A 13,621-nucleotide genomic window follows, 5' to 3' on the forward strand; every position below is an offset into this window, starting at 1 on the left:
GTTTTTACTACAGCTGGCTTTTATAAAGGGAACAAGCTTTTTTTTCTCCTTTGCAGGCAAGTAAAATCAAACCAGAAAAGATGACAGTTATTGACAGGAAGTCTTCCCGCTGTGGTGTCAGCGATGAGCCACAGGCTCAGAGAAGTCTTGCGACACACAGCACTTTTCTCTGAGAAATTAATTTCTTCATGTAACCGGATATGCGAACCATGACACTGGCATTTTTCTATATTTAATGTATTATTATTATTATTATTATTATTATTATTATTATTATTATTATTATTATTATTATTATTATTATTATTATTATTATTATTATTATTATTGTTGTTGTTGTTGTTAGTGATGGGATATGTGCAATATCCCTGATCAATCTGAAGAGTCTTAGACAGCCGCTGTGTTCTCAATAGAGCTCTCAAACAGCTGTCTGTAAGAAACACCACATTGATTCAGTGAATGCATTGCTTACTGCTGTATTTCTTTATAGTTACTCTGGTCAGGCGTTAATTTGTAAGCAAAAATATACCAGATCTTATCATTAAGGATGAGGGACTGCATTTCTGTTACTAGACCCAATGCACTGCCCTTGATTCACAGCAACTCCCATATATATGTACCTTTCGGTCACAATTTTGCAAAACTTTGAATACACAACAAAACATGCATGCATTATAAAATAGACACATAGATTAACTTAACACTGTACAATTAAACACACAGTGACTGAAGGAGATATAAAAACACTGTGCTCTTTAAAGGCATCACAGCAGTATTGGTATCTTGTGCTGTGAAATATCAACAGGGTGTTTTTTCTGAGATAAAATAATGAGGAAGCTGCAATCTCCCGTGGTATGATGTAAAGTCTAGTCTACCCCACAGGAAGTTAGATGCAAAGTGATGAAGACATATCAAGCTTGGTGTCAAAATGACTCTAAATATCAAAAAGTTTCCCATAGTTAAAACATAGCAAAGTGTAACAAAGCACAGTGAAAGCATGGTAAAGCATAGGCAAGCACTGTAAAGCACAGAGAGGTCTGGTAAAGCATAGGGAAGCATTGTAAAGCACAGAGAGGTCTGGTAAAGCATAGGGAAGCATTGTAAAGCACAGAGAGGTCTGGTAAAGCATAGGGAAGCATTGTAAAGCACAGAGAGGTCTGGTAAAGCATAGGGAAGCATTGTAAAGCACATAGAGGTCTGGTAAAGCATAGGGAAGCATTGTAAAGCACAGAGAGGTCTGGTAAACCATAGGGAAGCATTGTAAAGCACAGAGAGGTCTGGTAAACCATAGGGAAGCATTGTAAAGCACAGAGAGGTCTGGTAAACCATAGGGAAGCATTGTAAAGCACAGAGAGGTCTGGTAAAGCATAGACCCTTATAAAAGTTTCCTACAGCAAAAGCTCAGCACAGTGTAATAAAGCACAGGTCTGTTGTGCCTCTGAGGGCTAGTTGACTTTGACCTGAGAATACAGAGTCTGCTCTGTGACCGGGCCAGGCTGCCGGTCTGAAGAAGGCAGTTTGTTGAGGTTCACTGTGGTGTAGTTGACTTCTGGATCATCACCTTCGCCATCCTGACAAGAAACAACAACGTCACAAGAATTAAAGCAGATGCACAAACCCTGGACAGAAGACTAGCAGCATCCCCCTATAGAATGAACTCATTTTACTCCATCAAGTGAAATGAAACCTGCTGGAATAATGACACATTAACACATTGAACTGCATGGTGTTTGCTTTGTAGTTTTCCCATATACTTAACAAAACACCGAGAGAAACTGAAAAAATGTGACATTTCGAAATCGAACATGATCAATTGTACTGCTGTCATGGCTTCCGGTAGACTTTATCTACAATATCATTTTTTTTGTAGTTTCTTTGATCACATGATGTTAAATAAAATATCTAAATTATGTTCATATCATTTTTTGTAATGATGTCTCAATCCTAAAATTCTAGGTGATGCAAAACTTGTAACCATAGCTGCAGCTAAAGCAACTCGCTGTGCATATTTATCATGATCAATATTATCATTTAAAAAAATCTTGCATGATGTTTTAGAGGAAACCAAAAATGAATCATTAGTTAAAACAGAAGAGCAGCTCCTCAACTGAAAGCCAGCTGAATTTCACGCTACTTTACAGTTGAATCTATTGCACTTCATGCAGCTAGGTCAAGAACCACGTTCACTTTTTACTCTGACTCTGTGTGTGAACATGTCTAAGAAGACTTACCATTGGATTTGCTATGATCGAGTTCACATCTGCGGGTAAAGACAAGAAGAATTATTAAAAGCAATCTCCAGGCCAGTCATTACAATCATCTGTGACTGCCAGCATGCACACCCCACTGCACGGCCAAAAACACAAAAACGGCCGTTAGTTTTACAAAACTAGAAGCACGCGTCGAGGATAGATAATCAAAGTTCTAGTCAGCAGCTCTCTGAAGGAGTTTGTAATTTTGTAACGTTAACATCATATAGTTTTAGATTTTTTTTTTTTTTTTTTTTAAAGACATGCCAGTAATGCAGGAGCCCACAAACAGCCACAGATGATGAGTCACATCCTGGATGTCGCTGTGCTGTCAATGGGAGCCTTTGTGACATTTCTTTATCAAAACTGTACCGTGTCGTGCTGCAATCACAGGATAATGTGAAGTAACTTCCAACTCTCTCTAAAACTGTTGATTTAATGGAACATATCTTCACAGCGTTTACTCTTTCATTAACTCCTAGTTTTTAAACTCCTGCTAAATTTTACAAACCAAGAACCAGACAACTAGTTGCAGTCTAAGCAGGTGGTTCTTGAGGAGGCAGTGGAAGGCACTGATATACTTACTGTGTAAGTAGCTTAGAAGTATTGTAGCAGCAGTAAGGCAGTATTATTGCATTAACTGTAGTTGGCTGTCTTACCCTGTGCCTGGCTTCGTTTCCTCTTGATCAGACAGAAAGCTCCAATCCCCAGCAGGACTAGAATGATCAAAACAACAGGGACCACGATTTTGACCACGGCGTCACTATATGGATCTGGAAACAAAGACATAGAGTGAGATAAGCACACTATACAGGAGACCGAATCAAACAGACACAAACTGCACGGCACGCTGCTGCATTGTCATATCATCCTCCACCCTTCTGTATGCATGGAGTCAGTGTGAGAAGCTACTGAACTCACCTGGAGTAGATGGAGGCACAGGGGATCCGCTGGGATCTGTGGGCAGGAGCAAAGAACCAGAGTTTTTACCAAATAAACGTGTGCACGCTCGCTCGCCTCGCACCGCCGTCGAAGTTTTGTATGTACATTAGGTTACTGTCGCTTTAAGGAATTATCCCTCTGGGCCCCGCCCCACACACACGTTTATTTGTATTCGTCATCGTTGTTGTGTAAGCGGATTCAATGCGGTTTAGCACAGCAGAGAGATCGTTAACATAAAAACGAACTTTATTTGAGGCAGCTGCACCTCTGTACCCATTGCTTGTATTTCTGAAATACACTCGTGTTTGTTTTATAAGTAGGGCTGTTTGTTGGCCATAATGTTTATTAAAGCAGGACCAAATAGTGTTGCCCATTCAAAATAATTATACAAGAAATGTGCTTAAATATTCAAATGCTTACCTGAATAACAGCACGTTGTAGAAGATTCTGTTTTGTTACGTCCTCCTTATAAATAAAGTAATACAAACAAATGTTATTGTTATAAAAGTTCTTATTTAAAACAGATCTTGAAAACACGCTTCCATCTCAACGTGCGTTGCCCATGCAGTAATGTAATTACAGATGATGTTATCTTCGATTTGTAAATGTTAATTCTTTCTTTCTAATTGATATTTACGTTTCGTTTTAGTTTTTTTGATTATCTCAGCCGGCGCGGGGAAGTTATTCAGAGCAGAGCCGCTGAACAGTAGCTTAACAGCGACTGTGATCAGCAATATTTCATTTCTGGGAGAGGATTACCTGCTGTTGTATTCTTTGTTATGCTGGTGGATGAACCTAAAACAGAACAGATATAATTAACCCCAGGCTCCAATGGAAAATGTGAATCATTAATGCATGTATGTGTGCGTGCGTGCGTGCGTGCGTGTGTGTGTGTATGTACGTATGTATAAATTGCACAGAGTCAGCATGAGAAGCCACTGAACTCACCTGCAGTAGGTGTAGACACAGTTGGTCCGGTGGAAGCTGGGGACAGGAACAAAGAACCAGATTTACAATATATTTGACTACGTGTCTGTCAGCCTGCCTGTCTACACAGATGTCCCTCTGTCTGTCATCATGGCTGAGTTTGGATATGAAGGTGCAAGGAGCTCCACAGAAGCCGGACAGACTCTGTGAAGCAGCAGAGATTCAGTAAAAACTGCATTACAATACCAGTGTGGTTCAGGACATGGTGTCACACCAGCAGGGTCACAATTATAAAGATCCACACTGTGCATGAATAGAGGTCTGCTTCTATAAAACCAATTACTGTACAAGAAACACCAGAGTTTCCTATAATATACTAGATATCTTATATCTTATAACAGGCCCTTCTACAGTAAACCGTACTGCTTTCTAGTGCAATCCACTGTTGACATGAGCTTACCGTGAATTAACCAGTCATTGAATCATGCGCTACAGTGTTCTTGGATGATGCTGTGGTGTTGTTTATGGGTGATTACATCATTAGAGAGATAGCTGGCTAGTCAAAGCCCAAAGGAAACAGAAAGCAAGGTGCAGAGAAAGGAGTGTAATACCTGAACCTGAAATCGTCACGGCATGTTTAAGAAATACAGGGTGCTTTAATTCAATCTGCTGAAACACTGGTTTACATCTGTATGTTCCTCCATCACTCTTCTCCAGACTTTTGATAGTTAATGTGTTTAGGCTTGCGTTGTTCATGTATTTACTTGTGCCTGATATGATTGTACTGTTACGTGTCCATTCCCACTTCTGAACCTCAGGGAGACCCCAGCTCTCACAGGTGAGATTCAGGGGGCTGCCTTCAGGAGCGGGGTTCCTGTGAGAGGCTGCACCTGCAGAGCAGAGACAGGAGTTAGACCAGGAGCCGCTAGCACCTCATCAATACAGCAATCATAGAGATCAATCAATCCATAAAATTCATCATAGAAACCAAAACATACTTCAAATTGTTACTGGCAACATTGGTAACAACAATGCAATGAGTTTCTGTTAACTATGAACAAAATAAAAGCTGTATGCAGCAGGGTAACCTGGACCCAAAGGAAACAGCTTCATTCAGCTAATCCATCAAATATTCTTCAAAGCATTAAAATAACAGAGACTTTGTGAAAACCATAATTCTTTTAGTTTAATTTTGTTTTTAAAAGGACAGTTTAATATTTAAACAGGCAGTGTTTAGATTCACCACTAGAATCCCCATTGCTTTTTAGATTGATTATTCACACGGTGCCCTGGGTCACTTATCAAGGGCAGACATGAAATTCTTACTGTATAATGTGAGGTAACTCAGATCAAACCAGACTAGAAATCAATTAGAGATACTCAGATACGACTAGAAGAAACTAGAAGTGTTTTTTTTTATGTTCTCAAGTACGACACGAAGCCTGTTTAAAATAGCTGCGACAATAGAGCTGATGCAATTCACACAGACAGTGGTTTGTCCAAGGCCTTCATCAGTCTTATAAGAGATAAACTCAGTTTCTTCTAGTCTGCACCACTGAATGAATGGCTCAGTGTTGGAATGGATGGGTAAGCTGTTCCTTATCAGCGCTGTACCGTACCTCTCAGAGCAATCAGAGTGAACCCTCGCTTGTCTTTTTCTTTCTTGTTCTTCCGCACCACACACTTGTATTTTCCTTTCTTTGGTGTAGAAACACCTTCCAGTGTGATTGAGCGGGGCACACCTCTGCACTCAGCATCATCATCCTCTTTACACCAGACATTCCTCTCCAGCTCTGTATAATTCAGCAGCCACAGAGACACTCTGACATCACTCCTCTGTGACAGCCAGTGGGACAGGCTGCTGATTTCTTTATTGGGACACAGTTTGATGGTCCCGTCTGTTACAGTGAACTTCTCTTCATCATCACTGCTCACAGACTCACCTGGAAACAAACAGAGTTAAAAAAAAAATCTCATTTCATTCTTTATTTAAAACCGGTAAGACTTCACTGACAATCCCATCTCACAGTCTTGTGAACGGGACCCACGATTATTATTATTATTATTATTATTATTTAATTCTTAGCAGACGCCCTTATCCAGGGCAACTTACAACTGTTGCAAGATATCACATTATACATTATTTCACATTATACAGATATCACATTATTTTACATTCAATTCCCCATTTATACAGTTGGGTTTTTACTGGAGCAATCTAGGTAAAGCACCTTGCTCAAGGGTACAGCAGCAGTGTCCCCCACCTGGGATTGAACCCACGACCCTCCGGTCAAGAGTCCAGAGTGCTAACCACTACTCCACACTGCTGCCCTAGCAATGTTAGATATGATATTAGATACACGAAGCTCGCTATGATGATCTGAAACACTTTCACATTCAGCTGCTCTATTAAACATTACGTCACAAAACCCATCAAAAGAAAAACAGTCCCTGCACCAAACAACAGAGATTATAAAGCAGTCCCTACTTGAATAACAATACCTTTAACAGAGCAGCTTGATGTGCAGATGAAATACAAGAGCTGTCTATTCATCTTGTTTTAGATTCTCTCTGCTTATCACTTGACCACTCTGTCACCACATCCTGGGGAAATCATGTTTAACAGACCAGTAACTGTGTGATCGCTTCTACTACCAGCGCTGTACACAGTGTCAGACCTGCTTGTATTTATAGCACTGATGTTAACACACCAGTACAAGTGGTTCATTATCGCATTGCCCCAAACCTAGCTTTAACCTTACAATACTAACTGTGTTTACTGGGAAACCTCATCCTAAGAAAGTTTATGATATTTTAAATAAACAATAAAAACGAAGTGAATCTTCTCAAGAACACACTGCAGCCCACAGGCAAGGCAGACCGCACCACACCACCCCACCTCCACATCACACACAGGAAACTGCACGGGGGGTGAGGGGGGGGGGCGGTTCTTAGTAAATAAAAAAAACAAGTTCAAAAATGAAAAAGAAGAAACAGAATAAAATCCGAGTGCCTTTCACTTCAAATGAAATTCATGAATTGAGAGGAGAATTACTAGAGAGGACAGAGTTTTGATAGAGAGAAAACACATTAAAACACATTACTCTAAACACAAAGATCGCACTGGCTGCTATAGAAACCCCAAAAAATATCAACCAAAAAAAATTATACAATTAAATGTGAACTTTCCTGTTTGTTTTGTCCTCATCCATAACCGTTTAACACTCAAGAGTGCAGAAGGTAGAGTTTTGTAATTTGATGATGATGATGATGATGATGTATTATTATTATTATTATTATTATTATTATTATTATTATTATTATTATTATTATTATTATTATAGCATCTTAGTTTTGTCGACACTGACTCATGAGCTCAGTAATCTATGTCCTCGCAGTAATATTAGTAGTGGCATTTATTTATTTATTTTTTTAGTTATTTCTCCACTTTTGTATGTTTTGATAAGTCTGTGCCACGGTGCTTTGACTGTGAGTTCAGGAGCTGCTCTTCATATCTAGTTATCATAGAGACATGTAACACAGGCTAGATCGTCCACAATGTCTTAAAAGGAGTAAGAGACAGCTGCTGTGGATCAACATCCCTCTTGTTTCGCTGGTATGCACTGGACAGCGCAGGACAGGATATAAAGGATATAAAAGACAAATCTTGGAGTGTTCTAATACATGTGTGCACTGCTATATATATATATATATACTGTACACACACACACACACACACACACACACACACACACACAAAGTGTTTGAACTGCTTTAAATTTGCACAAGAGTTTTGTACAAGACTCCTTGTCTCTCTGATTTCAATTAACAAGTCCAGAAGATCTAACTAATATATCACTCTCTAAATGGAACCTGTTTCATATAAAAACAAACTTGTGTGCCTCACCTGAAACCAGCAGCAGAACAACCCAGAAAGAGGCGAACGAACCCATCTCTCTCCTCTCAGATCGGCATGCAGGACTGTTTCAGAGAGGCCCTCTCTTCTACTGAATATCAAGGGCACCTCATCTGAGTCTGTCACTTCCCCATCCGATACCACGACTGACCAATCCAGCAGCTGCTCCGAATCTGCATTCGTTGGCTTCTGCATTTCTATAAAAGTGAGAAAAAAAAACACACCCTTGAGATATATTATGGAGTAGTGGTTAGGGCTCTGGACTCTTGACTGGAGGGTCGTGGGTTCAATCCCAGGTACTTTACCTAGATTGCTCCAGTAAAAACCCAACGGTATGAACAGGTAATTGTATGTAAGCGTAATGTGATATCTTGTAACAATTGTAAGTCGCCCTGGATAAGGACGTCTGCTAAGAAACAAATAATAATAATATATTGAAAAATAAAGCAAAGATTTGTAAACAGCCACTGCAAGAGACTGCTGAGCATATCACAGTATCTTGTGTGTCTAGTTAGTTGGGGTAAATCTATTCAAACAGTTTATTATTATGATTCATGATTGTTATTATTATACAGCCGTAGAAAGCTTAAACTATAATTACACACGTTGTTGTGTAGCTGCAACGCAACAACATTTCAAACTGATTGCCTTTCCCAGAGTCTTATGTAATTGCAGTGTATTTGCACTGTGCTTGAACAGTTGCAATGTAATTACGATGCCTTGAATATTTGATGCACTTTTGGTGTTCTGCCACTAGATGGTGCTGGTGTTAAGCTAAATGTACGTCGTTTTCTTTGATGATGTCATTGCCAATGTTCTGATGATGTCAATGCCAATGTCACATGTTTTACACTCCGCAAAAAAACTTAAAGTATGACCATGGGAAGGTATTTGCTACAGTTTATGATAACTATTGAAATATCTTCATTTTTTGTTAATAAGACGCACTATTTAATTTGCATTACTATTAAAAAATGGAAATATATTTTAAATATAATCATAGATTATATTTTTTTACTTGAAAATCCCTCAAAGTATACAAAAACAGTGTGTATATATATATATATAATTTATTTTTATTATATATAAAATAAAAGCAAGAAAAATATCTACAAAAAACTACCCAGAGACAAGAGCTTCCCATACTAACGTCCAACCCCATAACGATAAATACAAAAAAAATATAATACACAATCTATCACTGTAACCCTTTCTGTCATTAATACTGCAGTTCCATCGTTACACCACAAGGTGTCAGTGTATCCCAAAAATTGACCCGCTGCAATTTCCCCAATAGGATCCAATTGCATGCAATGCAGAAAAGATGCAATATAATTGCAAGTACTTTATTATAATTATTTATTTCTTAGCAGACGCCCTTATCCGGGGCGACTTACAATTGTTACAAGATATCACATTATTTTCACATACAATTACCCATTTATACAGTTGGGTTTTTACTGGAGCAATCTAGGTAAAGTACCTTGCTCAAGGGTACAGCAGCAGTGTCCCCGACCAGGGATTGAACCCACGACCCTCCGGTCAAAAGTCCAGAGCCCTAACCACTACTCCACCCTGCTACTTTAAAATGTAGTTTTGTTTTAAATCCAGTGTTAAGGTGCTTTGACTGGGAGTTCATGAGCTGCTCTTCAGTTCTAGTTATCGGACATAGACTAATGAAATGCAGGCTGGATCAGTCAGTCTTTATATTAGTGATCAGGAGCGCCATCTAGGGCACAGCTAGGGTATTGCCAGCAAAACAAAACTTGAACCACTGGATGGAGCTGCTGGCTTTTGCTTCTATAATGACACAGTGGGTGATCTAGCCTGTGTTACACGTATCTATGAACTGAAATGCGTTCTCCATCTCTGCTGTAGTTTCTGTTTCGATCTTTATTTACCAGGGTTAGCAAAGCATGTTATTTTTTCAAAGGTGATTTTTTTTTTTTTTTTAAGAAGTGACCGCCAGTGTTGTGCAATAATATTTTTTTTTACCATAAGCACTACTTTCGGTTTTATTCCAGCCTCTGATCCTCAGCAGTGGACTGCTCCACTTAGAAATGTACCGAACAATTCTAGTTTTGTTTTTAGAAATAAAGGGATCTCTCTTACAGGATTGACATTGCTTGAGCATTGTGCAATAACTCACACCCGCTAATTAACTTTCATTAAAAAGAGTCAACTTTCAAAATGCATGCTTTTTCTGTTTATCTAAATCGCTGTGATCGAAGCCCTGAAAAAGACTGCCAAACTGCTATTTGATTCATACATCGAGAGATTTAGCATTGAAGACACATTTTCATATTCAAGGAGCTGAGGGAATATTTCATTAGATCTCGTTTTGAAATCTTGCATTCATTCAAATACAATGCCTGGGCAAAACACACTGTTCCAAATTAGGCTGCTTTGCAAAGCAGAGCTTCGAAAGTAATGCAGCTGTCAGATATCGAGTTTAAACTCTTCCATACAGTACACTTGTTACATAAACACTGTAGATTCACTCTCCCTGTGCGGCAGGTATTAGGACCCACATCCTGACACAACCACAATGATCATGTTAATAGAGCTAGTAAGAGGTGAGAGAATGGGGTTTAAAGATGGTCAGCGCTCCTTTAAAGGGAGGGGCAAGTGATCATGTTAATAAAGCTAATAAGAGGTGAGAGAATGGGTTTTAAAGATGGTCAGCGCTCCTTTAAAGGGAGGTCCAGTGATCATGTTAATAAAGCTAATAAGAGGTGAGAGAATGGGTTTTAAAGATGGTCAGCGCTCCTTTAAAGGGAGGGGCCAGTGATCATGTTAATAAAGCTAATAAGAGGTGAAAGAATGGGTTTGAAAGCCTTGGGACTATTGATAATATTCAGCCCTTCATTTCCTGAATGCTGGTACTAGAGCAGAGAGTTTCTTAAACAGTCTAGAGATAAGTGTCATGGACACCAAACTACACAACTGTAGGGCAACGACTAAAACCTTAGGGGTCGATAAGATAGAAAAATATCTAACGAAATTGATGTGTTGTGCACCACACCTTACCTAGGCTTCCTTTTAATATCACACACACCCACCCACACACACACACACACACACACACACACACACACACACACACACAAACACACCCACACACACACAGACACACACACACACACACACACACGCACACACACACACACATTCTAAGAAATGAGGATGTTCTTCTAAACTCCCAGTACAATATACACTGTGTTTATTATAGTCCACTGCCAGTGATGTTTCGGTCATGCTTTATTTTAATGGGCATGCTTCTAGTTCATAAACTGTTAGCAACTGGCTTCATGAACCCCTGTGTGTGTCAGTGTGATAAATCTTATAACAAAGCAATGTATCTCTGTGTGTCAGTGTGTTAGATCTCATTACAGATCAGTATTTGTATGTGTGTCAGTGTGTTACATCTTAATGAATATTCAGTATCTCTCTCAGTGTGTCAGATCTTACTGCAGATTCAGTATCTGTATGTGTGTCAGTGTGTTAGATCTCATTACAGATCAGTATCTCTCTCAGTGTGTCAGTGTGTCAGATCTTACTGCAGATTCAGTATTTGTATGTGTGTCAGTGTGTTACATCTCATTGAATATTCAGTATCTCTCTCAGTGTGTCAGATCTTACTGCAGATTCAGTATCTCTCTCAGTGTGTCAGATATCTTTGCATGATAGAACCTAATCCTAACCCTGACTCTTTTCTGATACAATTGTGTACTTACATATATTGTTACATTAAGTACATTGTAACTATGCATAATAACATTGTAATGCTGTGTAAGAACTCATGTATTTACTAAGTAACTACCATGTAAATACACAGGAATTAGAGACACAATGTAAAGTGTTGCTATTTTTCACAGTTACAAACTAACTGAAAACAAATATAACTCCCCTCTTTCCTGGTAGCATCTTACTGTTGAAATAGACATTATATATATATATATATATATATATATATATATATATATATATATATATATATATATATATATATATATATATATAAAATACAGCTGTTAATTCTAATGGGGAAGTTGAACCAGAATAAAAAAATGATTCCAGTAACATTAAAAAACAGAGATTTCCTGTCTTATTGACTATTATGAGAAAAACTAAAATACATTTTAAAAACACAGACAATCTGTATACTATTAAATAAAGAGTATAGAATATTATACATATTGCATTCTATTTTAAAGACCCTTTTAGAGGTGCGGGAGTTTCATTCATTTATTTATTTATTTATTTTAATTTATTTGTAGATCATCTTGCCATGTCTGTTCAAAACGTAAATGCCATCAAATTGGGATGTACTGTAGGTCACATACACTGGGTGTAATTACTGTGTATTTACTTACACACAATGTTATTATGCATAGCTACAATGCACTTAGTGTGTAAATCTTTATGCATAATAACATTGTAATGAAGTGTCACCACACTTGTATTTACTGATTAACTCCTGTTTAAACACGCAGTCACTAGAGACACTTCATGGAAACTGCTTCCAGTCTGTATATTACACAACCCAGCTGTGCGCCTGGTTTGTCCTTCGTCTCTCATCTGTTATCCCATCCTGGCTAACGGCAGCACGCAGCACAGGCTACCAGGCCAGTGAGTCTGCGTGCTGCTCAAAGTCACCAGCCAGTGTAATGCTGGTCTCTATAATGTGCTGTTGTTCTGTCTCGTCTCTCATCTCTAAATTTGGTAGCGTCTCTCCCCCCCCCACCCCTGCTCCCCGATCTTGATTTTTGCAGCCCTGCTACCCAGCATTGTATCACCTTAGCCCCATTAAAACCGCAAAAGTGCAAACACCACTTATAGGAAATCACAGAGGCTTTGAGAAGCAGACGAGAGGGCAGGTAAACAGCAGCTCTCAGCACAGGCTACGGGACCAGGGTGAGCCTGTCTGCTGCTCACCGACATTGAGATCCCCAATCTCGCTGAACACAAAACGGCGGCGCGTGGGTACGCACACGTCACAAAGGCTCCCCTTGACAGCACAGCGACAGCAGAATGACCTGTTCGCCAGAAGCCAGACTCCCAAAGCGGATTTTTGTTTTCAAAAATCTAGGCTCTTTTCAAAAGGAAATATCAAAAATCGCATATAATTAGAGCAGGTGAAAAACAGAGAGTTATGTTACAACTGTTTAACCCCCCGTGCACTAGAGCAGACATTGTGAAAAGAGCTTTGAAACAGACTTTTTTTTTTAAAGCTGCGAACCGTAAAAAGTTGTCAGGATGTCAACGACGAAAAGAAAAAGGACAGATAGGTCATTTAAAGCTATATATATAATTTTGCAGAGCCCTGCTACTGACTCTTTAAGGAGAACCGTCTGCCTTGGTATTATAAAAAGCATCTCCCTAGATGGTATGAAAAGCCATCCTCCCCTCACCTTTACAACCGAATGCCCAATCAACGACAGTTAACTTTCTGGCCCGCGTGTTTTCGGATCCGGTTGGAAGATTGCCAGTCTCTGCTGTGTTAGTCTGGTAGCTGAGGCAGCAGATGCAGCGTGATCTGCTCCGCACGGGCGATGCGGTGGGGAGCACCCCTCATGAGTCCAAC

General features: G+C 39.2%; 1 protein-coding gene across 1 annotated transcript in view; it reads right to left on the reverse strand.

Moving 5' to 3' along the window:
* The window catches only part of LOC117962817 (uncharacterized), a 14,088-nt gene extending 467 nt beyond the window's left edge, over positions 1 to 13,621 (reverse strand). Inside the window, exons 1-11 of the mRNA XM_059009359.1 lie at positions 13,449 to 13,621; positions 8,026 to 8,231; positions 5,738 to 6,061; positions 4,730 to 5,008; positions 4,140 to 4,175; positions 3,951 to 3,986; positions 3,612 to 3,656; positions 3,171 to 3,206; positions 2,909 to 3,022; positions 2,232 to 2,260; positions 1 to 1,571 (exon numbers count right to left, since the gene is read on the reverse strand). The exon at positions 1 to 1,571 is cut by the window's left edge and continues 467 nt beyond it. Of these exons, the coding sequence (XP_058865342.1) occupies positions 1,446 to 1,571; positions 2,232 to 2,260; positions 2,909 to 3,022; positions 3,171 to 3,206; positions 3,612 to 3,656; positions 3,951 to 3,986; positions 4,140 to 4,175; positions 4,730 to 5,008; positions 5,738 to 6,061; positions 8,026 to 8,071 (1,071 nt within the window). The 5' untranslated portion in view covers positions 8,072 to 8,231; positions 13,449 to 13,621 and the 3' untranslated portion in view covers positions 1 to 1,445. The remainder of the gene's footprint in view (positions 1,572 to 2,231; positions 2,261 to 2,908; positions 3,023 to 3,170; positions 3,207 to 3,611; positions 3,657 to 3,950; positions 3,987 to 4,139; positions 4,176 to 4,729; positions 5,009 to 5,737; positions 6,062 to 8,025; positions 8,232 to 13,448) is intronic.

The sequence above is a fragment of the Acipenser ruthenus genome, chromosome 38 (assembly GCF_902713425.1).
Source record: "Acipenser ruthenus chromosome 38, fAciRut3.2 maternal haplotype, whole genome shotgun sequence".
Taxonomy (NCBI): domain Eukaryota; kingdom Metazoa; phylum Chordata; class Actinopteri; order Acipenseriformes; family Acipenseridae; genus Acipenser; species Acipenser ruthenus.